This window comes from Xenopus tropicalis, chromosome 8 (genome assembly GCF_000004195.4).
Source record: "Xenopus tropicalis strain Nigerian chromosome 8, UCB_Xtro_10.0, whole genome shotgun sequence".
Classification (NCBI taxonomy): Eukaryota; Metazoa; Chordata; class Amphibia; order Anura; family Pipidae; genus Xenopus; species Xenopus tropicalis.
The window spans coordinates 67,243,977-67,271,428 of NC_030684.2; the positions used below are offsets into that span (position 1 = coordinate 67,243,977).

At 37.9% G+C, this 27,452-nt stretch overlaps 1 protein-coding gene across 2 annotated transcripts in view; it reads left to right on the forward strand.

Moving 5' to 3' along the window:
- Positions 1-27,452, forward strand: part of dock11 (dedicator of cytokinesis 11) — a 146,791-nt gene that overhangs the window by 62,954 nt on the left and 56,385 nt on the right. The window contains exons 27-38 of one of the 2 annotated variants that reach the window (XM_031891416.1): positions 7,145-7,216; positions 9,429-9,575; positions 11,659-11,742; positions 14,281-14,392; positions 17,261-17,299; positions 18,966-19,144; positions 20,498-20,614; positions 21,063-21,135; positions 22,940-23,040; positions 24,791-24,902; positions 25,786-25,852; positions 26,497-26,544. In XM_031891416.1, coding sequence (XP_031747276.1) covers positions 7,145-7,216; positions 9,429-9,575; positions 11,659-11,742; positions 14,281-14,392; positions 17,261-17,299; positions 18,966-19,144; positions 20,498-20,614; positions 21,063-21,135; positions 22,940-23,040; positions 24,791-24,902; positions 25,786-25,852; positions 26,497-26,544 — 1,151 coding nt within the window. The remainder of the gene's footprint in view (positions 1-7,144; positions 7,217-9,428; positions 9,576-11,658; positions 11,743-14,280; positions 14,393-17,260; positions 17,300-18,965; positions 19,145-20,497; positions 20,615-21,062; positions 21,136-22,939; positions 23,041-24,790; positions 24,903-25,785; positions 25,853-26,496; positions 26,545-27,452) is intronic. The other variant, XM_031891417.1, reaches the window with a different exon arrangement.

A 27,452-nucleotide genomic window follows, 5' to 3' on the forward strand; every position in this document is an offset into this window, starting at 1 on the left:
TTGTGCGGAATAACCATACTGCAGGGATACCCAACCTTTTTCACTCTTAAGGTGGCCATACACGCACCGATAATATCGTACAAAATTTCGTACGATATTCGGTGTGTGTATGGTATGACGGCAAGTCGACCGATATCGCAGGAAGCTGCTGATATCGGCCGACTCGCCGATCGGACCAGTTTGAAAATTTTGATCGGGCGCCATAGAAGGCGCCTGACCCAAATCTCCCTTCAGCGCTGAATCGGCAGAAGGAGGTAGAAATCCTATTGTTTCTACCTCCTTACCTGCCGATTCAGCCCTGAATGGTGTGTGGCGGATCTGACGATGTTTTGTGCGACCGATGGTCGCACGAAACATCGTCAGATCGCCACGTGTATGGCCAGCTTAAGCCACAGCCTGATGTAATGAGTGTTGGTGAGCAACACAAGCATGAAAATAGGTCTTGGCTATATGATAGCTCCATGTGGACTGCTGCCCTGCATGAGGCTCTGCTTGGAGTAAAACTGTGTCTCTGTGCCTCCAAAACTTGCCTCCAAGCCAGAAATGTAAAAATGGGCACCTACTTTGAGGCCACTGGGGGCAACATCAAAGGGGGTGGTGAGCAACATGTTTCTCCTGAGCCAAAGGTTGGGGATCACTGCCCTAGATCCATGAATTGTCTGCACACTGGAAGTTTTTTGTGCAGATTTGCTCGTAGGTGCATACATGAATGCAAACAAATGAAAGTTTTTAACTAGCTTTCAGATTTAGTCCTACTTTTTTAGCCCCCTACTTTTTTACACATTTTTTTAGAGCTTTCATAACCTCATAACACAGCTACAGATTGTAAACACATTGGGGGTCATTTATAACATTTGCGCAGTGCAGAATTATTGACACAGTGAACATATTTGCCCTGCCTGTGTTTATATTTATAAAGCTGGACAAGACTGTTGCAAACATAATTGCTTAAAGCTTTTTAAATATGGCATATTCGCAAATTCTGAATATTTATGCGCACATTCTGAGTCTCAGTTGTACCACAACTTTAGTGGCAGAAAAAATATTTGCTAAACTGATTTCGAAAATTGTGAATTTATATTCGCAAAGAGAAAATCGGTGCTATATTCACACATAATAAAAACGCACAGAGGGCATACTCATGCAAATCGCAATCTCATTTGCGAATTTTTGTGCGCAATTCGCATTTCACTGCGTTTCACAAAAAAAGGAAAGACGGGCACAGCAAGGCAAAATGTAAGCGTTAAGGGGAAAACATGCGCAAACAACCATTTGTGAATAAAATATGCACTGTGCGAACTTTAGAAATGACCCAGTGTCTTAGCAGTAAACCTCTAATGATAGGATGATAGCACATAGGTAGATTTGTCACCTGCGGTTAAATCTGCACTATCACAGACAAATCTCCTGAAAATGACTTGCCATTGAATAGCATCACAATCGCTGCAAGTAAATATTAGCACTCGTGGCGTACCGGCTTAAACAAAAGAATGCATTTCGGCGTGATTAAGTTGGATCACTTAGAGTGCTATGTTTTACTTGCGGTAATCATAATGTCATTCAATTGCAAGTCATTTTTGGAAGTTTTGTCACTCGCTGTAGCACAGATTTAACCGACAGGTGACAAATCTCATTGGTGCCATTGCACATAATGTAGTATTTTACATTTTTTGTTACTAATAGTTAGGGTCACTACATGGTGCTTTAAAGCACAAAATCCAAGGAATTTCTAAAGCAGGATGGAAAGTAGAAGAAAACGAAGAAAAGACAATAGGCAGAAAGGAGTGGTTGAGTATTTGCCAAGTAAGAAGGGACATGTTAGTTTCTCTGATTTCAGTTGTCCATTAAAGACGTTAATATTTACAATTTGTGTGTGGTTAGCTATTATTGGCTGAGGAGCCACATAACCGAGAAACCACATTTATCTGAGAGTCTGATAATAATGAGCATCACTGGATTATTGTGCACCACACCTTCAGCACTACTTTGTCCCATTGTGTGTGGTTGTGATTACAGCTAATTACAGCTAACAGGAGATATACCACTAGAACAAATATTATTTATACCAGAACATATTGTTTCGTTAATGAGTTGTTACAACTAACAGGGCCAAAGCCTTTGCTGATGCTTCCCTTTCTAGCCCTTTTTCAGTAATTGCAGTGTTGTCACAATATGTGCACAATTTTGTAGCTGTGGTGCATTTAACAAAAGTTATAAATACTACAGTAGACACGTAGATTTCACCATCAGTAAAACCATACAGGCCAACAAAATATTTATGGTGAGGATGAACCTAGAAATGTGCATAAATACACAACCCTTGGATGAGCACAACACAGAGGCCGTTTTAAGTTCATGTAATGCAGGGTAAGGTAAGACACAAAAAATGGCCATACACGTTGCAATAATGACCATTGGTCAAAGAAAGATTGTTTGTCCGCTCCACAAATGTTAAGAGCTGAATCGTCAGATATGCAGGTAGAAACAATAGGAATTCTTTACCCCATCTAACAATTCAATACTACAGCCAATACATACAGCCAATGTTCAGGTGCTAAAGGTGTCCGATCAAAATTTTCCGTCCTGCCTGATTGACAAGACGACCATTTTCCAAGGCTTTAGCCGATATCGGCCACCTTGTCAACCCACCATATACCCACCGAATAGCGTTGAAACCTTGTTTCGTGTAATAATATTGGTGCATGTATGGGCACCTCCTTTAGGTTCATCTTTGGTTTTCATTATATATAAAGTTATATACAATATCCACTTACACAGTGTTAAAATCTTATTGTAATACAGTACGTAGTGCAGTTTGATTTGGGAGTCCGTGTAGTTAGACACCCAGAAAGTAAACATTGCATTAAATAAGTTTGGTAAGGTTATCATCCACAGGATGCTATCATCCAAAAGGTAGACGTCCCTGGGTACATGGATACAAAGAGTGTTTGGAGGTGGGGTTATAGTGCAGTCCATTCCTGATGACATAACCAGATGCCACTGGCTTATGATATGATGAGTGTTATCCAAAACTTAAAAGAAAAGGCTATGTTTCCACAATATTTCCACATCTTATTTTTGAAAACTATTTTTTTTTTTACAAATATTTAGGGATATTTAGTGCATCCTAACTATTAAACCTCACACTCCTTTAAACCCACTGAATGTTTGGTAGATGAACCAGCCTGTGAGATTCAGAGGGAGAAATATCATCAACAAATAATGCATATTTAGTTTCCCATCAGCCTAAGATTTTAAACAGAAACTTGCTGGCTCCAAAAACTTTCATATCTAACCAATGTTTGTCAGTATCAGTCCCAGTGCACATAAACTGGATACTGAAAAGCTATTCACTTGGGGAACATATTTTTTAGCTGTGATAATGAGTGAGTAAGTACAGACTCCTACACAACATTTCTGTACCACCACAATCACTGTCCAACTAAATTATCAAATAGTTATACAAATACTATATAAAACTATATTTAAATATTATGTAAGATATATTGTCTTCTCCCGTATCACTAACTTTCTTAATGCCCATAATTTATTAGACCCTCTGCAATCTGGTTTTCGGCCTGCGCACTCTACTGAAACAGCCTTGTGCAGAGTTACAAACGATCTTCAGGTTGCCAAAGCCAAAGGTCACTTTTCCATTCTTATCCTCCTAGATCTATCGGCTGCGTTTGATACGGTTGACCACTCCCTCCTGATGCTAATTCTGCATTCGATTGGTCTCCGTAGTCAGGCTGCATCCTGGATCTCTTCTTATCTCTCTAACCGTTCTTTCACTGTCTCCTACGCTAACAAAACCTCACCTCCAGTTCCTCTTAATGTGGGGGTACCCCAAGGCTCTGTACTTGGGCCGTTGTTGTTCTCCCTTTACACGCTGTCTTTGGGAGATCTTATCCATTCATTTGGCTTCAAATACCATCTGTATGCTGATGATATCTAAATTTATCTGTCGACCCCTTTGTTAACAGTTGAAACTGAGACTCAAATCTCTAACTGCCTCCTGGCTATCTCTAACTGGATGAACCATCGCCACCTCAAACTCAACCTAACAAAAACTGAACTAATGATCTTTCCGCCTAAGCCTGGTCCTACCCCCCCCCCCCTTTTCTATCTCTACTGATGGCACCCTCATCAACCCCGTCGATTCGGCGCGTTGTTTGGGGGTGATCTTTGACTCCAGTCTCTCCTTTTCTAACCACATTAACACCACTGTCAAAACCTGTCACTTTTTCTTACGCAATATTGCCAAAATTCGTCCCTTTCTTTCTACTGCAACAGCTAAGCTGCTCATGCATGCTCTCATCCTGTCACGACTGGACTACTGCAACCTGCTATTAACCGGCCTCCCTAGCTCCCATCTTTCCCCCCTACAGTCTATATTAATTACTGCTGCCAGAATTCTCCTCCTCTCATCCAGGAGAGTTCAGGCTTTTCCCCTGCTAAAGTCCTTATCGTGGCTTCCTATTAAACAAAGAATATCCTACAAACTTCTTCTCCTAACCTTCAAAGCCCTCCATTCCTCTGCTCCTTACTACATCTCTTCCCTTGTGTCTCTGTACGTTCCTGGTCGACTCCTTCGTTCCTCGCAGAGCAATCGCTTGGTTGCGCCCCCCACTACTACTGCGGTTTCCCGCCTTAAACCTTTCTGCCTTGCTGCCCCTTACATTTGGAATGCCCTCCCTGATTTCCTCCGGAGAGAATCCTCCCCCAGTCTTTTTAAAACTAAACTCAAAGACAACCTCTTGGAGCACTCCCACTGCACCTGATCTGGGAACTGGCACTTATATTGTAGTGTTACCCACTGTGACTTACAGCACTTATAGTTGCCTATTTGTGTCTGTTAGTTACCCTCCCATATAGATTGTAAGCTCTACGGGGCAGGGACCTCCTTCCTCTTGTGTCCTCGACTCTTAACTTATTCCAGCTGTATTTATTGTTATACTTTGTATTTATCTATTATTATCTTATTAACACCCTGTTTGTATTAATGTACTCTACTGTACAGCGTTCGTACATAAGTAGCGCTTTATAAATAAAGATATACATACATACATACATACATATACATACATATATGGGCATATTGTAACTTTTATGAATACAGCGAAATGTGAAAAATGTAAAATTAAAAGGTAACCTGCAGTACATTTCCACTTTTAAAAAAAGTGCACAGATACATGTGCCTATTTTCTCCCACTGTTCAAATATTGATCAGATATTCAGTTTCCTTTGTATCATAGTAATTAAATGATAAAATAGAAACAGGAAGCAGTTTAATGGTGATAAACAGAGTGCAGCTGTTTCAGGGGCTATAGCGTTCTGAAATGCTGTATGATACATTTATCTTTATTATTTTTATTATTATTATTATTATTGGATGTATGCCTTGCTTTATTAGGTATAATGCACCCCAACTGTGTGCAGTAAAGTGATATGGTAAAGTGCTATAAAACTATAGTGGTCAACAAGTCCCAAAAATGGCCCATGTGGCATAGGCTGAATTGAGATTGTAGTAGTGCTATCAATATGGTTATTTCTAAAATTATATCATGTTTTTGCTCTATAGTATTGGAAAAAAAACCAGTAATGTCCACACATAATTATCTGAGTGCCTTCCTTAGTTGTTTTACTTTCCAGTTGTATTAAGCTGTATAATTTAAAGGGAAAATAAAACATTTTATTTGACATGAGTTCAATCAGTTGAAAAGTAGAAAAAGTGAATAAACATGGTCTGAACCTCCATGGTCTGAACCTCCAAAAATATATATTTATTTTTCTACACAAACGTGCCTGGTTTCATTAAGGAAGCCATAATGCTCTGATGAACCATTTCCTAACCATCCCTAAGGCTAAAGGTGGCCATACACGGTCCGATTCTAGCTGCCAATTTTTGTCCCTTAGACGGGCAGCTTATCGGCCTGTGTATGGGCACAAATGATGGGCCTGCCCTACCGGCATCTGGCCTGAGATCACCCAAATCCCTATTGGGCAGGTTTGATTTTTCAGCGGATCAGGGGCCAATGCGGTCCGGATTATAATGGTTTCTTTTTAATCTATAGAGGCAGAGTCAGTTTATATTTATTTGTGAAAGTTCAGTGCATATGCACCTTGTCTATATAAGCCCAAATGAGGGGGAGGGTATAGTTTTTTTAATCCATACTTTCACTTTCTGAAATGGAATGTTGGGTTCAAGACCATACCTACCTTTCATAGTCAACACCCAGGTCACACTTATTATGAAATATTGAATGAAACAACAGTTTAGGTTACAGTTTTTGTTCACATTGGCCTAAGGAAATGTGGTAAACTAAACACCTGGAAAGCAGTGGAATACACAATAAAATGTTCAGAGGGGGGATAAAGGGAAGCAGCTTCTAATGAAAAAATCTAATGCTTCACCAGAGTTGCAAACAAGCCTCACAGGCCTGCACAGTCATTGTGAGAAGAATGGAATTATAGTAGTGTGTTGTATTAGCAGTTACCTGCATGGGCTCAAAAAACAATAAAAATTATATGGAGTGTCGTTTAAAGTGATTTACTTTGTGTTAGAAGACATATTTTGACTGTTATGTTTTGGGCTATCCAGTTTTTGTTTCCCCCAGTATGGGGAGACCTGTAAGCATACAAACAAATACTGCACATTTTCTTTTTGGCTTAAAAATGGAGAGGAATGTTTTATATATTACTGCAGAATGAAGCAACTGACAGCCTTGGGTGGAGCAGATATTCTGCCTGTCTCTGTTCTTTTGCTCTGTACTGGTTTTCTCAGAATTCTAGCAAAATTGTGGCAGTAAAAACTACGTGCCAGTTAATAAATTACTTGTAATTGGGCCACTAACAAAATGGGAGCCATGTGGAATAGACATGAATGCATATTTACTAGGGATGCATTGAATTTTCTATTTAGAATTTCAGTCAAATTCTAAATGAGATTTTTAAAAACCTTTATAAAATTGAACAGCTTTTTATGTGTGGGTGACAGGCAAAAGTATTTAGGTGATTATCACAGAACTACAGTACGTATAATAAGCTTAAGCATATATCATTGCTGACACCATTTTTACATTCAACAGACGAACATTCAAACAATTGAGTTAACATCTTACGTCATTTATAATTGCTTTTTCAGTACTCGTGGTTCTTCTTTGAAGCTTTGGCCAAGGCTATGGCATTATTCCTGATAGAAGAGAACAAAATCAAGGTAATATGGCAGCAGAGCACACCAGCTGAGGCCAGTTCAGAAGAAGTGATATTTCATTACTCAAAAAAGACACAAAAAAACTCTGAAGAGTCACTAATGCATGCTCTCTAGGGCAGCGTTTTTCAACCACTGTTCCGCGGCACACTAGTGCGAGATGTTGCCTGGTGTGCCGTAGGCAGGGCCGCAATTTTTACTTTCAATTTTTACCCTTTAATAAAATCCGGGCCGTCATTGGTTGCGCCCCGTGTGTACGGGTGACGTCAGTACGCACGGGGCGCAACGTTATAAAAGGGCCTGTGTGCAGTCGCGTGTAGGCAGAAGTGCAGAGGCGGCGCGCGTGAGGGGAAGATGCTGCTGAAGCCGCCGAAGAGCAGAAGTAAAATGCTGCTGGGCACCAATGTATTAGGGGGGGCCACGGGGCACACTGACTTATGGGGGCACTGCTGCTGGGCACCAATGTACTAGGGGGGCTGGCTCTTGGCACCAATGTACTGGGGGGCACTGCTGCTGGGCACCAATGTACTAGGGGGGCACTGCTCTTGGCACCAATGTACTAGGGGGGCACTGCTGCTGGGCACCAATGTACTAGGGGGGCACTGCTCTTGGCACCAATGTACTAGGGGGCACTGCTGCTGGGCACCAATGTACTGGGGGGGCACTGCTCTTGGCACCAATGTACTAGGGGGGCACTGCTCTTGGCACCAATGTACTAGGGGGGCACTGCTGCTTGGCACCAATGTACTAGGGGGGCACTGCTCTTGGCACCAATGTACTAGGGGGGCACTGCTGCTGGGCACCAGTGTACTAGGGGGGCACTGCTGCTGGGCACCAGTGTACTAGGGGGGCACTGCTGCTGGGCACAGAGTTAAATTTTTTTAACATTTTCTAATGGTGGTGTGCCTCGTGATTTTTTTCATGAAACAAGTGTGCCTTTGCCCAAAAAAGGTTGAAAAACACTGCTCTAGGGTGTCTTGATCCCCTTTTATACATTAAAAGGCTTTACTTTAATGGACAACAATCATTACAAAACGTAAATCATTGATTCCAAACCTAATTGTAGGTTACATGCTGATTCTCAAACATAACTCTGAGTCACCAGAGAAAAAGTATGGGTCCTGTTATCCAGAATGCTTGGGACCTGGATTTCCAAATAAGGGATATTTCTGTAATTAGATCTACATACTTTAAGTCTAATAGAAAATCATTTAAACATTAAATGTACCCAATAGAACTGTTTTGCCTCTGATAAGGATTAATTAAATCTTAGTTGGGTTTAAGTACAAGGTACTGTTTTATTATTACAGAAAAAGTGAAATCATTTTTAAAAATGTTAATTATTTGATTTAAATAGAGTCTATGGGAGATGGCCTTCCCGTATATGGGAACTCTCTGAATAATGAATCTCATACCTGTATTAGTAACAGCGAAACAGAAAAATACACGAGTAAGCACTAGTGATGAGCAAGTTTTTTTGGCAGGCATAGATTTGCAGCGAATTTGCGCATTTCGCCATAGGCAAATTATTTTGCGAAACTTCTGAGAAAATTCGGCACCAAAAAATTTGTTGCGCGTAAAAAAAAAAGACACGGTCACAGTCGCATCAAAATGGGCGCGGGCGACGAAAAAGACATGAGCGGCAAAAAAAAAAAAACAGGCAACAAAAAAATTGTGAACAAACATGTTTCGCGGATTTTTTGCTGGGACAAATTCGCTCATCACTAGTACTGCTTTAAATAAATATTTGTGGTTGTTAGTAACTTTCTCATTTATACAAGCCAATTCATGTTTTAGCTTTTGCAGGTGAGAATGTGCCACTAAAATTTTTCTTAAGGGGTAGAGGATTGTTTACATGAAGAGGAGGTTTTATTTTCCCTCTCTCTATCCTTTGAACATTTTGTTGATAATATAAAATGTTGCTCTTTAGAATCCCCATGTTGGTCTTGCACTGACCACATCCTTTCTTTTTCGGGTAATGGACTTATAAAGGGTTACCTAAAACTGTATTTACAAATTATTTTTAAGTCATAAAATGAATTTGGCTGTAACTTTGCACATTGTCATGGCTGCATCACCTGTAAATCCAGCTGTAATAGGTTTTTGTTGCGGTATTCCATTTACTAATTTGTAGCAGTATTTTAAGAAAATGCTAGTTATTTGGGATTTTTTTGGTTACTTTTTCCCTCTCAGTTAAACAGTAGCACATTCCTTACAGACTCCTCGACCGCAGAGGTTTCCTGAGGCTTACCAAAATGTCCTGCACTCACTTCTCCTTTCTATAATTCCACATGTCACGATAAGGTATGGGGAGATTCAAGAAGAATCTAGAAATGTCAATTTTAGTTTGGCCAACTTTATTAAGGTAAGAACTTGTGTGTCTTTCTGATTTCTTCTATATTGTAAATTGTAATTTAAATCTTCTTATTGGCAGCTTTGCTGAAATATATTTTTGTCTATAATAATAAGGCAATCTCAAGAATAATCATAGCTAATCTTTATATTTATGTATTTATTTATTTTAATTATTTGAGTTTTTTCATTCTGTAGCTCTCAAGCTTTAAACTTGTGCTGGTAAGAAATTAATTACATCAGGAGCACTTTTGCTATCAAAATAAAAGATGAATTGTAGAGGGCCTGAAAAAAACAGATAAGGATAAAGGATAAGCAATAAATAATAAGAATATCAATAATAGTAAAGCCTCACAATCTGCTTTTTGGTTGCCTGAGTAAGTGTAGCCAGCAACTAAAAATTCTATCTGGTCGTCTGGGTCAAAGAGGCTACAAATAGGAAGGCCGATATATTAAAAATATAAGGACCAACTGAGAACTTGCTAAGAATGTTAATATGGACTGTAATATGAGGAAGCCCATAGACTGCTAGTAACAACCTTTTAGGTGAAATAGAAGAGCCCTGGCAACCCTGGTTTTACCGATGCCCTTTTGGGGCCCCAACTTTCTGCTGCAGGGAAGACAGGGGTTCTATACACTGCCAAGGTTGATACAAAAACAAGAGGTCAGGCAGAGGCAACGTCAGAGTCAAGCAAAGGGTCAAGGGCAGGCAGTGAAGATTCAGGGCCAAAAACCAGACAAAGAGTCAAAACCAGTGGAACAATCAAGAACAAGGCTTAGCTAAGGTTTGGATACTCAGAGCCAGCTTGGGAAAGGAAAACAAGCAAAAGTGTGCTATTTATGTTGAAATTTTGTGCCAAATTCCGCTGACATCACGCCATGGCACCAGACACTACTGCGCAGGTGCAGATCTGGACTTGTGCCATGCCAGAACGAGTGCCGATGCAAGAGAAAGCAGACTGTAAAGGTGAACTTAATTTTTTATGCTAAAAGAAGGTTAACCCATTATAATCTTTTTAAAGGAGTATATTTTGGTATCACATGAAGAGATAGGAGCAGTGGGCTATGACCAGCGACTGAGGCCATGTTATGAATGCAGCAGTTCGTAAAAAGAAAAAAATGGACTGCTAGAGTTATCTCTATGCTTTGCGTGCCAGTTGTTACATGCATTGTGCACAATTTAATTAGATGTGCTAAAGTAGACAAATATAATATGTTTTGTAAATATTTGCTTGTTGGCTCCAAACACAGTTGCTATTATGTTTTAATTTCCGCCTCTCTTCTCATAACTTTTTTTATACAAAGTAACCACATTTGCAATGCTTTATAATGATTATACGTAGGGCATATCTGGAAGGTATGCACTATCCCAATATTCTTTACTTCACTAATTTCCATGTCAATGTCAGACTTAAAAGCAACATGTTTTACTCCTTAGTGCCTGAATATAGTTTAGTATTAATTGACTAATTTTATAGATTCTTTAAATTATATACAATATAACTAAATGTGATCTGTTTACTATCTATAAGAATATTGCTTGCAACAAAAGTGCAGCAAAGGATGTCTGCATTAAAATGCCATACAGAAATAGCTTGCTCCAAGTCTGTATAGTACCCTAGTCTATATCAGGCAAAAAGATACAGGGCTTATTTGCTCTCTGTGGCAACATTTGTTTTGGCACCTTCAAAAAAGTGGTTATGGGCCATCTACATGACATGCACAATGTGCATGAATTTTACAACTTGTTAATTTGTACTTAGCCCCTCTAGTAAATAAGCCATTGAGACTCATTTCTTGCTTCTCCTTTGCGGCCCCAGTGGTGTCTGAAACTTCTTTTGTTCTGCCAAAATATGCACATCCTGGCTCAAGCTGTGTTGATGTAGATAGACTGGCAAAGCAGAATGATTCGATTTTAAATGTTTAATCTTTTATGCAAACTTGTATATACTAGACCATTTTATGTGATCATCCTCAAAATAATAAACAACTTTATCATGTAAATGTATCGAAAAAATTGTGGACTTTAATGACTTTGTTTCTTGATGTTGAAATTGATACCAGTTTACACTAACAGTATAACTTTTGCTTTTCAGAGATGCCTTACTTTTATGGACAGAGGATTTGTCTTTAATCTCATCAATGACTACATGTCAGGATTCTCGCTAAAAGACCCAAAGGTAACCCAAGTCCTTTTATTACAATAAGGGAGTAAAGTAATAACAGGCAACAATTTGCTCCAGTTAAAGCAACCAATCAGTATTTAGCTTGTACTCAGCAACACAGCCATACACAATGTATATACATAACTGGTCAGTATATTTTTCCTTTAATATTTAATGTGTACTATTATAGACAAGATTACTAAAAGGTGGACAATTATTTCCTATCAAATTTTTTTGTTTATTTTTAGTTAAGACTTCTATCTAAACAACCATATGCTGATTACAGCAAGTGGGCCGAAATGAAATACTATGCCAGCAGGTCACTCAGTTTGGAACATGTATTAGGTGATTACATTTTTTGACACATTTCTTCACTTTCCCATTAAGGGATCCAGCCAATCCCCTAAAAAGCTAATACACTGCAGTGCAGTGCAGTTTGGCCTTTCCTTTGCATCTCTTTATTATATCATTATTCTGGCAGTTGTCCCTTGGTTCAAAATTGGTCACATCAAGGCACAGATCTGTTGTATGGTCTCAGTTGAGCACCAGATTGTGGATCAGATAGATTTAACGGTTCCTTTTGAACTAAAGTTGTTTGTAATTTAATCTGCTGATTTCACCCCTTCAGACCTAGCTGGCAGCTTCTCAGCCCGTGTTTGCGCCCTTCCTTGCTAACAGATATATGTCAAAAATAGCCCAGATAAATTCTGGGCATGTTTGAAAATCCTCTCCTGACAATGTGATCAAACATTCAAAAATCAAACAGTGTAGCTTGTAAGCATAATAAATTATTAATACACTTTGTGTCCTTTAATATTAATATTGATACAGTGTCAGTTTAAACAGAATAAAACATTAATGCCACTTCAGTTTTGCATCTGATGATTTGAGATGTAGTTAACTGGAAAGTTATTTGACCTGCAATGAACCAATAAGCAAATGAACAAAATACATTAAGGAAATGAAATCAACTTACCAGAAATCCACGGTAAAATGAAAGCAAGTAGGGAGAATCTGCAAGTAATTTCTAGCAAAAAGAACTAATAAGGCTGCACCAATTCAGTTATCCAGTACAACTAATTAGCCCAAAAGGCTACCGGTTTGGTGAAACAAAGTTAAGTAATTACAGTATGTGATGTTGCAAAACATAAGTCTGTTTAACCTTTTACAACACTAAAAATGTAAATTAAGTAAACCCAGCACACATAAACCTATACCTGTATGCACTCACATACATAGACTATATATACATCAATACTAACTGTAGATTTTAGTATCACAATAGCCTTGGATATTATGCTTGTTCAAGAACTCATCCAGGCCCCTCTTAAAGGCATTAACAGAGTCTGCCAATACAACATCACTAGGAAGGGCATTCCCCAACCTCACTGCCCTCACCGTGAAAAACCACCTACGCTGCTTCAAATGGAAGCTTTGTTCCTCTAATCTAAAGGGGTGACCTCTGTTGTCACTGTTAAAACATATTTAATGATTCTGTTTATTTTCTGATCGGTATGCTGCTATTCCAGTTTAAGGAGAAGGAAAGGTAAAAACTAAGTTAGCTTTATCAGAAAGGTCTATGTAAATACAGCACTCACAGAAACAAGTCAAAAGAAACACAGGATTTCTTGTCTCTTTTTTGAGAACATGTTCTTCGTTATCAGACTTCCTCTCTTTTACGGCTCCTTCAGGTTTGGGGCTTGCATCTGCTCAATTCTCTCCCCCTCCCTTCTCATCCTCCCCCCTTCCTTAAGAATGCATAAGAACTCACGCCCCCTTCCCTTAGGAATATGTAATCTGAGATTCCAATGGCTATAACTGCAGCTGGAAGCTACCAAGACCAAAGCTAAAATGACAGCTGCTATCAGAGGGAGCTTTTAGGGCTCTTTACCCAGGTATAGTAAAGCTTTCTGCTGAATAAATATAGTGTTCCAGATGGCACTAATATGGCGAATCTATTGGCAGTAAAATTCCAAAATGACTTTCCTCCTCTTTTCCTTTTCTTTACACGTGTTGCGGTATATTGGCAATAGGCAAAATTCAATGTGTATTGGTAATTTAATACACCTGCTTATAATGCTTCACCAACCCTGTCGGCCACCACGATGCAATGGGTCCTTGCCCCCACCGCAGGGGCAGTGACAAAGAAGGAGGACTAGGGACAGGCTCCTGCCTGGTGCCCCCCAATCGTTGCGCCCTAAGCAGCTGCCTCTTCTGCCTACCCCTAGTTCCAGCCCTGCTAATTGGTTGTATAGTTAACTAAACTGGCACAGATGCAGACTTATTCAACTATTTTAAATATGTTTGTTAGTAATTTTTTCAATTAGCAATATTAGTGATAGAGGAGCTACAGTAGATAGATTGTGTCAAGTTCAGGTGTAATGGAAGTGTTTGCTTGTTACATGTAAATGCAAGTACCTGATTCATTTGAAAACAAAGGCTGAAGAACCTAGAAGTCAGCTTACAGGAACAGAAATCTAAAACAGGTTTGTTACCTATGTACTCAGTCTTATTGCTTTATGTTTTAATCACATAAATTCTTCTTTTGTACAGATTCTAGCTGAATACAAATTTGAGTTTTTACAAACCATCTGCAGCCATGAACATTTCATCCCTCTTAACCTACCAATGGTGTTTGCAAAAACCAAGCTACTGAGAGTCCAAGGTAATGTGTTAGTGAGTAATACACAGTATTTAAGTTACAGTACATTAGGAGAAAGGAATTTTGATAAATGAAGGGACTTTCAGCTGTAGCTAGGTATTTTCATTGTTTCTTATATTTTGTAGTATTTGTGGTTTACCCTATATTAAACAACGATAATGAATTCTAGTCTGTTCCATAGCTGCAGGTAGACTAATTGTATAGACTGACTTTTACTGTATTTGACCCTCAGGTTTAGATCACTTTAAAGTGCAACAGATACAACAGTCCTATATTCTGAATGTTGCCAGTGGCAACATTTATGAGCTACTAAAGTAAATAGTCCATGCTTTATTTCCCTTATGTTGTTTTTGATTGGTTATTTGTAAAAATTACAGTTGTGTAGAGAACAGTTTTAAAGGTCTGTAAAAAATGGCATTAAAATACACCAAACGTTTGTATGTAAAATAGAGAGTATACTGTATTTAGAAAGCCGAGTAATGGTTTTATGCAGTTTTGTACACCAAGTTTCACACAGTTTTTCTATGTCCCAAATGACTTTTCTTTATAAGTAAGAATTTTTTTATGTGTGTGCCCAGGGTAGGATTAGATAGAGTTTGAAATGAAAGGTATTAAGGTCACAAATAATTATATAATACAGGTATGGGATCTGTTATCCGGAAAACCATTATCCATGAGGTCTTAATTACAAGGGGACTATCTCCCAAGTCCATTTTAAGCAAATAATTCAAATTTTTAAAAATGATTCCCTTTTTCTGTAATAATAAAACAGTACCTTGTACTGCAGGAATCCATATTGCTGGCAAAACAATCCTATTGGATTTAGTTAATGTTTACTGATTTTTTTGGCAGACTTAAGGTATGGAGATCTTATTTACAGAAAGACCCCTTATCTGGAAAACCAAGCATTCTGGATAACAGGTCTCATACCTGTACTAATAATTTCTCTTCACTTCAAAAGGGGGTGCTACCATTCGCATGCCTTTAAATCACCTTATTTGTTTTAACCTCTGCTCCACTCTTTTATCTGCCACCATCTCTCACTGCTACCTTCCCTCCAATATAAAATCTTCCTTTACTTAACTGCCTCACCTGCTGACAGCAGTTATTTTTATTAATGACTGTTTCTGCTCCTTGAAGTAGCTGCACATAACGGAATGATGATTGTTATCACACCACTCTTGAAAAACGACCTGCTTATTCCTAATGTATTTTCAATGCCTGGTTCTCATTCATCTCCTATTAGTTCACCATCTAGCCCATGATCCATACACCTTAGGTTCTGTAACCTGTTAGCTAATTGCATTATGGTTTCACCTTAAATTTGGTGATATGAATCATTATGAAGCATAAAAATATATCCTTTTACAAATGTAATACCTGCCCTCTGGCACATCAACATCTATATGGCCAACAAGGATGAAACCATTCATAATATATGTTGGGTTCCAGTTCTGCCCAGCTGGAACTGAAGGTCTCTGTATATTTTTATGACATCATAATTTTAATATACTTCAGCCTCAGAAATTCAGTGCTTGAAAAAAAAGATCTAACTGGTTTCTATAGTTTACTAGATGTAGGCAAGCGTAAAACTTTTTATTATAATTCCCAGTAAATGTCTAAAACTTTGGGGCAAGATTATCCAGATTTGCTGTTTAAAATCATGTCCACAGTTGGAACACTGCTTCCAGAGAGAATTTAGAACTCAGCAGTCAGTTTCAGCACAAGTACTATTCTTAGGAAGAATGGGGGTGATTAAAGGTAAACAAACCTAACATCACCATGTGCAATGCCAAACATCAGCTGGACCTGTGTACAGGTCACCGCCAGTGCATGTTTGTGAGATGTACCAGTGAAATGGCATTTAACTATTTGGTAGTTTGATGGAGAAGTCGGGATCTGACAATTATGGGAAGAACACAATATGCATGAATGGATAAAAGAATTAAGTAATAAAGTAAAGCCAGAGGAGCAGGTTTGGGACTGTTTTCTGTGGTTTTGTTTAGAGCCCCTGATTCCATACAAAGCAAAGCATAAGGCCACAGTGCACAATGACAATATTGACAATTCCTAGTTTGTGGCAAGGTTTGCAGAATGCTCTTTTCTGTTTCAGCACAATAATTCATCTGTGCATAAGGTCTGAAAAGAATGGGTTTGGTGAGATGGGTGTGCCCTCTGTAGAACCTTGAGCTCAACCCAAATGAAAACCCATGGAATAACTTACTAATGCTCCTGTGGCCAAATGGAGGAAAATCCCAATCCCTCTTCTCTGAGAATCTACATTTCTGTACAGCAGGGAAGCACCAACATCAGCATCTGCTTTTTTCCTACATGCAAATATTGAGTCCCAAAAATTTATATCATTATAACATGACTTTAATAGCATAATCAACCTGCTCCCCATGACACAGTCTGGCATAAACTCAAATACCCAAAGTTATATTTGTTACATTAACAAGTAAAATATTGACTGCAATAAGAGGGGCAATTAACTGCCCCCACCGCTGTGCAAGTGCAGTAAGGGGTGCAAGTATTGAGTGCAGAGTTGCAGATTTGAGTGAAACTGGCTATTGACACAATGCAAAAAATGCATACTTTTCACCTGTTTTTTGCTCTTTGTACCTGCCCAGTTATAATCAGTAATCCCAAAGGTTAGAGTATTGACAGTTTCTAACTTATAATTTCTTTTGCAATTTTTCAGTAAAAGAGTGTGTTTTTCCCCCACAGCAACAAGAATGTTACCCTCTCACACACACAAACTTCAATGTGCACAATATACATTTTCTTTACACTAATAATTCATGCTATAGATTAGCATAATGTTTTCAAATGTTTTTACATTTATATCTTTTCTTTTTACTAAACCATTAGATTTGTTATCATATGCTGTGGAACGGTTCACTTCGCTAGGTAGGTTGGTATAAGGGATTTCATTCTTAGTGCATTTGTAGCTATAAGCATTACGCAGCTTCTGTAACCTCCCCCCAACTTTCTCATTAATATTGCTACCTAAACAGAATAACCTCACGCAGCCTTCTTTTTATACTAACATTTGAACTAGCTTTCAGAGACCAGCCTATGATTAATTGCTATTTCTATTGCATTTCAGTTTAGTAATACAAATATTTATTAATTATATTTTGTGATTTATTTTACTATTCTTGCAAAGAGATGGTTGCTTCCTAGTACTATGATACCGTATATAGCAGTGTTACCTAAGGTATGGGGCTTAGATAGGACAATATCACAGGATAATAGAAATATTCACAAGTTTTTCTGCCCCTGGACTCCAGCAATGCACATCAGATGATTGTTGATCAGAGATGTTTACTTCCATGAAAATTGCCTGGTCCACTAGTGTGCTATTAGGGTCTAGAGGAAGTCAATGGGGAGGTGAGTCCTAGCGTTTGCTGCCAGCCTACAGAGCTGTGTGAGAGCAACAAGATCTCCTTGTGTCCTATTGCCTTTAGAGCGAGATTTGTGGAAAAAGCCTGGTTGGTCTCCTAGATACTTCTAAAAGCCCAGATAGAAGTTCCATTAGACACTTGTTTCCTGGTCAAGATATATTTTGGAAGTATATTAGATTGAGTTGTACAGCAATATTTTCATATGTGCAAAACCTTTTTATATAGGGGTCCCTGAACAAATGTTAGACCTTAAAGGGAAGATTAAAAACAATTGTTAACGCAGCTACAGGTATCAGATCTATTATCTGAAAACCCATTTTCCAGAAAGCTCCAAATTACGGGAAGTCTATCTCCCATAGATTCTATTTTCAAAAAATATTTCTCTAATAATTTTTCTCTAATAATAAAACAGTATCTTCTATCTAATCCAATTAAGATATAATTAATCCTTATTGGAGGCAAACAATCCAAAGTGATTTTTTTAGTAGACTTAAGGTATGGAAGTCGAAATTACAGAAAGAATCTATACAATTGCAGGGTGCAACTCCTTGTGCAGCCACTATTACACTCAAATTATCAAAAAAAAAAAAAAAAAGACTGCTTTGTGGGAAAAAAATGCCTATTTGTATCCTATATTGCACTTTGCACTTCCAGCTTTAAATGATCTTTATAATAATCTCCCTGGAAAATCCAGGTTAACGGTACCACAGTATCACATTTTGTCTTGTAAATAGTTATATGATTATATGATATTTAGATAACTCACTAACATGGCATTAGTCCTTCATTACATTTTACTAAGCAGTAATGACATTTCTGAAAAACAATCATAATTAATTTCGTTTTTTGGAAAATAATTGCAAGTGTTTCGTTTGCCACATGGATTAACAAGTCAGAGGGGTGTTAGAGCTCAGTGCTGATGATTGTACAGCAAATTTGTCAGTTTGTTTAAACACTTCTCTGACTGGCACACAATTTTTCCTGAACAAAGTGTTGATAAATAGGAATAATATCTATTTGCTGGGAATGATACTAGATGCTAAACTTGTGCTTATGTTTTACTATGCATAGTTTTTTCTTAATTAAACTCATCTTGCAGAGACTGACTGAAACAATCTGATCTGAATCTGTATTATCTGTATTGATTTTCTTTGTGTTTTTGCTCGCAGATATAAATCTTGAATGCAGTCTGACTGATGACTATTGCCGGAACCATTTTCTGGTTGGCCTCTTACTGCGAGAAGTGCAGCAGGTTCTGCAAGAGAACTATGACATCAGATATATTGCAATTTCCACTCTGAAACAAATTCTAATAAAACATGCTTTTGATAACAGATACCAGCACAAGGTAATACTTAAATATATGTACAAATACAAATGGGCTCAATTGACTCTGACTCTTCAGTATCACTTGTATTTGTCTCGGTCTCTTAAAAATGATTTTCAGCAATATTTTTTATTTTTGTCTACCACACAATTATCTTTCTGCTACTGACATTGGTTGTGCTTGTTAATAAATCACTGCCAAAGTCTTTCTTATTTGATTTTTAATCATCAGCTCCATTCATTGTATGCTAGATAATAGCACATTTTTCTTAGGGTGAAGGAACATGGGGCAATTAGTTGCCTTGACTTTTAAAAAAGTTGGTCACAGCGACTAATCACTGCAACTTTTCTGCCATAGGGGACTGTATAAGTCACTGCGGTTTTTCACTACATGTATCAGTCACAGCAAAATGTCAAAAGCAGTAAAAAGCGCATGCGCTGGCCCAGGATTCAGAAGAATGAAGAGAGACTGAAGATGGTTGCTCCCATGCAGCTACCCCAGGCTGGTGCGGTTTTCTCCTAACATTTGGCACCCCTCATGGATTTTTACCTTTCCTTCTCCTTTAAGGAAAATCGTCACTAACTCTACTAAATAAATAAAATGCAAAAATTTAATTTTAATCAGGATTGTTTTGCCTCCAATATGAGTTTATTATATCTTAGGTGGGATCAAGTACAAGGTACTGTTTTATTATTACATTTTTCAAAATTATTTGAATTTTTTGATTCATATGGAGTTTGTGGGAGATGGCCTTCCCATAATTCTGAGCTTTCTGGGCTTTGGGTTTCCAGATTAATGGATCCCTTACCTTTTCCTTGTACTTGATGCCAACTAAGATATAATTAATCCTTATTAGAGGTAAAAAATTTTATTGGGTTTATTTTATGTTTAAATATTTCTTTAGAAAACTTAAAGTATGGAGATCCAAATTACGGTAAGATCCCTTATACAGTATATCTCATCTGACACCCCTTATTAGAACTAAGTTTTGTTGTTCTGGTATTTTGCTTATTGCACTTCTCACCTACATTCTTAGTTTGGTTTAGATGGATGGCAACACCATATTGAACAAGAAGTAACAATAAACAGTATTAGCCCTAGCAACACTCATATTGAACATATTGAAATAGCAGAAATTTATATAAAAAAATATGTACAGTGAATACTAATAATGGCACAGGTTCTTAGGTTTGATGCTTTCCAGTCCACTGTCTTTCTTAATGTTGTTTATTCTTCATGTGCTTCCCTTGTGTGTTGTCGATAAATTAGACTGTAAGTGTGACTAGACCAGGCACTAATATAAATGCCAAACATTTATTGTAAAGCAGTGCCTTATTCACTTTAGTTTATGAAAGCTGTGCTTTTATCTTACAGAACCAGCAAGCCAAAATTGCTCAACTCTATCTCCCACTGATAGCCATGCTGCTAGGGAACGTGTCACGGTTTGCTGGCAGGGACACTTTGTACCATTGTGCTGCTATGTCTACTTCTGTAAGAACTATTTCAAGTTATCCTAACATTTACTTGTTTTTTTTTGGTTACGTGAAGTGAATAGTCAATTATCAAATACCAAAGCTGATGGGCCAAACAGGCAAACGGACCTGGGTGGGAATTACAGTCTTTCTTAAGAGAAGGTCATTTGGTCTCACCCTCTCCTATAGGTAACTTCCCCATGATTTGGTCTAAGGTATGTGCCTTGTGTCTTCCCCAGCCCTCCCAACCAGTTACAGCCCTGGAGGAATTAAGTTCTCCTTTACATCTTTCTAAATATAACTGTCAACCTGAATGAATATAACAAATGCATTTGACCATTGCCGTACATGCTCAGTCATATAGTATCAGTTCATTTGGCCTGGGAGCATTCAGTTGAAAACTTTCAAGGGTCAGACAGTGTGTGGCCATCTGTATACACATTTTAAAATCTTCCTTTATTCTCTAGGTTTCCAGGGACTCATTTATATGCAACTTCACTTCTTCCAACAGATCAAGTTTGATCATGGACAAAGACACAGGTATGTGTATATTTTTAGACATATCATCCTAGTATAAAAGGAAAACAAAGCAGTTCTCTGAAATACTCATTGCAAGTATTCACAGGCTGCCAGCTTTTATCTGACACTTCTGCTTTATTTTAGGCAGATGCAATAAATTGCAGTTGCTTCAATTATAACAGTAGTGGTTTAGCAGGGGGTCCACAGGCTGACTGAACACAAATTTATATCTTCCAATGAAACAAATTTACGTAAAATGCTCCTGAATAGGAACCACAAATTGGGCAGGATTGGGCACCAAATTAGGTTGGATTTCTAGGAGATTGATGGTATGTTTGTGTGTATCTAGGCAAGGAGGCATGCCATAAATGGTCCAGGTTATCCGTATTCAAATGTTGGGAGAACTGCAGCAACTTATTAATAGCAGATGTTACCAAAACACTTAAGGGGTAATGTAACAAAACAGCAACACTTGCAGAATTTGTCTTGCATATTAAAATTGATGATTGGTTGCTATGGGTTACAAACATTGCACAAACATTGCACCTCCATGGTTTCCATGCATGCTGTTTTAGAAAATCCTGTAGATGGATAAGTGTTGGAAGCCAACAGGATTATTTGTTTTCTAGCCTGCCCAGCTCTCGTAACACATGAAGGATGGGATTTGGAACTGAGGCTAGTAGGCATTTATATCACACATCACAAAGTTGGGGAATGTGAGAGGTTACAAATAAAGCAGAACATGCGTTAATATATAACATGAGTTAGTGTGTGGCACTGCAGAACACATTTTTTAACTATTAGAAATTAATAGGAGCAACACATCCACTGTTGCCAAGTTTTCCTCCATCCATGCCTGTTATTGACAATGCACAATAATCTTTTAAATCTGTAAGTTTTATCAATGTGTGCAATCATTTTATATCTGGACTCAGGCATTACTTCCTCCCTCTGCAGATACTGATAGTATGACAAGTACTTGGTCATATACACAGAGGATAGAGAAAATTAGGTGTTTTCCACAGCATCAACAGTTTTAGTACAATACAGCTACTACTAAATCAAATGTTTTTTGTCAGATTTGACTTTGGCTGGCGCCGTCTTTCTAGTATTTCAGACATAATAATCTTTCTAATCAAGTGTTAAACTGTTTTGCGGAATTTGACCTTAAAATATTAACAAACCTAACCAAACAATGCTACTAGGATGAGGGCAGTCAGACACAATTAAAGAAAACATAACAATGTACCCTGAGTTTATCACATTATACCCAATAAACTGATGTCATTTTTCAGGTCCACAATGTGGGACAGGCCAGTAAAAATGGCAAATTGGGGGTATGGATCTGGCTGCCAAATGTTTGGTGTTTAGATGGAAGAATAGATGCTAGCATCTGTTTTGTAAATAAAAGAGACTAGGAAAATAAAGAGGTTGGGAGAGGAAAGGAGGAAAAATAGTTTGGAGAGTGGGCCTATAGGTTTTCTGGTGGGCCCCTGAGGTCCCAGTCTGTCACTGGAACAGACATTTTTGAATCCTCAAACACATGCATGGATAGAATAGAGAAAGTGGTCACAGGTATCATTTTGAACTAGCAGCAAATTGCCATGGCCCATCACTTCTATTCTAAAAATGTCCTTTTTGTGAACAGTCGCAGGTGAAAGGGTACTTAGGATTTCAGTCAGTGGGAAACCTCCTGCCAGTATGGCGCTGTGATTAAATATACTTTGTGTAATGATCAAACCACTTTATGTGGCATAATCCTAAGGATGGGGTTTAAATTTTTGGGTTACATGGACCTTATTATTTTCTCATTTGCATTTTCAAGGATGCAGTTCAATTTCCAATGGCTATATTCTGAACAGAGAGGATTCCAGAGGATCATTGTACATTGATGGAGCAACAGAACAAACCGCCACTGGGGAAAATGTAATTTTGACCATACTTAATATTTGCCTAGAATTATTTCCTAACAAAAGATCCATATTAAAATCCTACATTGCAGGGCTGAGTAACAGTCAGAGCAGTTTGAATGCAATCAGCTCAGCTTTGCTAATTTAAAAAATTAATTTGTCTTTAGAAGTATAAGCTAAACCCACCCAGTAACCCCCTGTGCCCACCAAAGGAAACTACTGGAAAGCAGAATTATATTTTCTTTTAAAATTGGATTGACACTTTTTAGAAAAAGGAAGCAATGATGGCATAGGTATATACAATATAAGTGTACAGCTGGAGCAGACTTTATTTAGATACACACCCTCTCCTCTACATGTGCCATGAAGCTGTAAAAAAATCATCACATTTTCGCTATCCTATTAAAACTGGACAAATATAAAACTATTATCATGCTGGGCTAATCATATTACAGAAAGAGGACCCTAATGTTTAGTGACACTTTAGTAATGGAAAATACAATTATAGCAGTAAATACTCCCTATTTTTCTAAATGGGTAACATACCGTATAAAGTAATCAGTGGTGTCATAGACAAGTTAACAGTGTTTTGTCTTGGTTAGAAAAATAAAAAAAAGACTTTTTTGTAGTAACATGGTATTGTTTATTGGTTAAATAATATATGTAGTTCTACCAAAGAAATATGGCAAATAAATCCAACCGTGAGATTTTTGCCTTTAGGGTACCAGAAATTCAAGAACAACAGCACATGTAACAACAATATTTTGTTCCCAGTGCAATTAAAAGCTTAGTGGGAAGGCAGCAAAATGCTTGTAATCACTTACAATTAAATCAAAAGTCAATCTGCTATAATTGTGTATACACTTGTATGTGAACTATGATCTGCCTAGAAATACCTGGAACTGTAATGTATACTATTACACTTGGAATGTATCATGGTACCAGGAACCATGAAACAGCAAGTTAATTAACAAAACAACCCATTAACGAGTAGATACTATACAATACTACATATATCACTCTTGACTATCTTATGTGACATGAAGTGACATAGTATTTATTTGCAAACTGCCCTGGTTGTGTGCCAACCCATTGTTGATTTATCAGTGGGTATTTATCAATTTGATGTGAAAATCCCATAGATATGAATAAAAATGGGCAGATTTTTCTGAGGTGAGCTCTAATCACACATTTTGATAAATCTGTCTCTAGTGTATAGAAACGCGCTTGGCTATAGGGCTCATTTGCTCAGTCCTTCCTGTTCTGAACTGGGCATCGCTGTGCCTCTTGATGCAAGCGAACCCTGTAGCAACCACCACATCTGGCCCAAGCAGTAGCTGTGCCCAGTGGCATAACTAGAGTTTTTAGGGCCCCCCTGCAGAGAGTCGTCACTTCCAGGTGCACTCCCAGTGGCAGGCACTTTTAGGTCCCCTCAGATCCCAGCAGCAGTGGGGCCCTTCAGGACTCGGGGCCCCCCCATATTGCGGGGTCTGCATGGGCCTTATTTATGCCACTGCTTGTACCAGAAATATAGGGCCCACATGTCACTTGCACACCAAGTTCTGTAAATGATGCCAGACCAGAAAAAATTTGGTAGTAGTTGTGTCCATTTTGGCTAATTGCACTTAGCTCACTGTGCTTGTAGACTTGAATGAGCCCTTATATATTTGCCTTAACCATGATTTTCTGTCCATTGTTAATAATATGTTCCATTGTTAATAATATGTGATTGAGTTAGACTCTTTTATTTATCTTTGCCTTGTTAGATGCGCAGATGTTCTACAAAAAGCTCTGTGTCCCAGTACAGCAGATTGGATTCTTATGAGATAAAGAGCCTTCTTATTTGCTATCTGTATATTGCCAAAGTGATTTCAGATGGTATGTTATTTGTTAGTGGGGTAAAACATGTATATGTTAATAGCTATTTTAGCTACAGTAAAGAACAACTATATAACTCAAATGTAATGGACATAAGATTCATTCACACTTCTAACACTGATCCATCAGTTGGGCTGACTGCTGTCTGTGCAAATCTGGCAATACATGGGCAAGCACTAAGCATTTCCACTTTTGACCGGGTTGACAGTCTGTGTATGGCCTCCCCAGTTGATATTTGACTGGGACTTGGATTAATTGGATATTGACTCTGAGGAGTCTACATAGGCCACCGAAACACCTAAAGATCAGATCATTATGATTTCTCTCACCTCTTGGATAAAAAAATCATACACAGATATACTCACCTGGTATCCATATATGCCCAAATTTAGATAAGACCAGATTTTTTTTAACTTATATACACATTCTGAATATCCTGCATTTTTGCAACCCTGCTTGCACTGGTAATTGGATCTAATCACTTAATTCACCCCAAAGTCTGAAGGAGTTAAGCCTAAACACATATATTAGCTTCCCAGGGTGCACATATCTTGCACATATTTTAATTGCTATTGTATATATGATGATTACCTTCTCTAGCCGGACTTCTTCTGGCCCTTGACAGTCCTCCACATGACTCTGTCCATATAGGCAGTGCTTGCACAAAACATTAATAAGGAAGGGGACAAGAGATAGAACATTTGGAAAGTATGAGATGGCTAGATATGTAGTTTAACAGGTCTGATGTACAGGGGAGGCCATATGTATTAGTACCTTTAACAGACATTAAAGTCCCAGATATTAAACAGTGCATTTGAGAAAACAACTTGCTGTAGTGTATGATACTCAAAAACTGTAAGATTAATATGTGATTATGTTTTAGATTTACTGGTCAGCTATTGGAATAAAATTACTCCGCCAGAGCTACTCAGTTTTCTCACACTTCTTGAGTAAGTACCTGGATTTTAAATGGTAATTATAATATGATCATCATGGGTGTCATGTGGATAAATGCATTATACTTAAGCACTAATTGTGTAAAATCTGTACCTTAAATAGAGAATATCCTGTACTTCTTTAGGATGGAGTTTCTGTGCCCACACCATTTAGTGTAATAAGTACCAGTGGGTAGCAACTTTCAGGGTAATCACTAAAATCCTGGGGATAAATTCTTAAAGCCAGAGTTTTATATCCTTGGCGAGTCACTACTAGAATGAAGAATGGGGCTAATTTACTAAATCTAGAAAAATTGTAGTAGTGCTGTAACCAATCAGGGTTTAACTTTTTATTACTGTTCCTTTAGCTGGTTGAACAAAGCTAATTTCCAGATGCTTTTTTAAAAAGGGTCCCTAGCATTCTGCAGAAGGCTTTCTTTTTGCTAATAGTTTCTGGCTGTCCCATCAGATTTAATGAGCAGTACCCTCATGTAATGACTAGAGCTTTTAAACTCCTTGTCCTATTGTTTATAAAAAGGGCTGTTGTACATGTTATATCTTTTATAGACACCTGCAATGTTCTGTTTATAGTTTTCCTTTAAATGTCACATGCATTTGGTATGCATAGTATGGTAATATACACATTTTTTTACTTGTAGGGTTTGTTTGTTTCACTTCAGATATACAGGAAAACGGAACATAGCCAGGTATGGTCAAGAAATATTCATATATGTTGGATTCATTGTATATGGATTGCTTATGCTGGCCGTAGCTTACATGAGAACATGGGTTTATAAACACTACAGAAACAAAAAACTACTGAGCTCACTGGTTTTGAGTCAATACCTTAGGTGTCATTTATAATAAGAAAATAATTTAAAAATGTGAACTACCCAAAATAATACATTTTAAAAAGTCAATAATTTATAACTAAATCTTCTTGAATTTTGATAAAAATGGACAACAAGCTGATGAACCTAAAAAGAATTCCTAGGATCTTTGGTACATGGTGCATTTTGACCATGACAGACATGATAAATTGTGGTGGTTTCTGATTTGCAATTGTGGCCTACAAAGCAAGGCATAACATAAAAAATTGTGGAAAAACAAGTTTTAAGTCTTCTCTGATTGTTTATATAATTACATGGTGGTACTGAACACTCCCTGGAAGCAGTGGCCCCAACAAGGTCTAAACAGAACAGTTTTAGAGATATGGATGGGTTAGACTTCAGTGGACAAATTACATTAGTTCAGCTGATCAGCCTGTGTAAAAAGTGGAGCCCAAGAATTTTCAAGTTAGCCATTAAAACCCATGCATGCTTATGTGGTCACCAGCCAAGTTCTATGGTCCAGTCACATCAGTAGATCATTCAGATCACTCAGGTGGGTGAGCCAAGATAGCAGATTTTTTTACAGCGATATACAAGTGTTAAATATGGAACAACTTTATCACTTTTTTGCATACATATTACTATGTAATAATTTAGAATATGTATTTTTAGTAAGCAACCTAGAAATCTACATAACATTATTCTGTTCAAACTGTATATATTTTAGAGAATGGAATTAAAATGGCAGATGCTTTTTTTTCTATTTGTGCTCCAGCACCGTATCT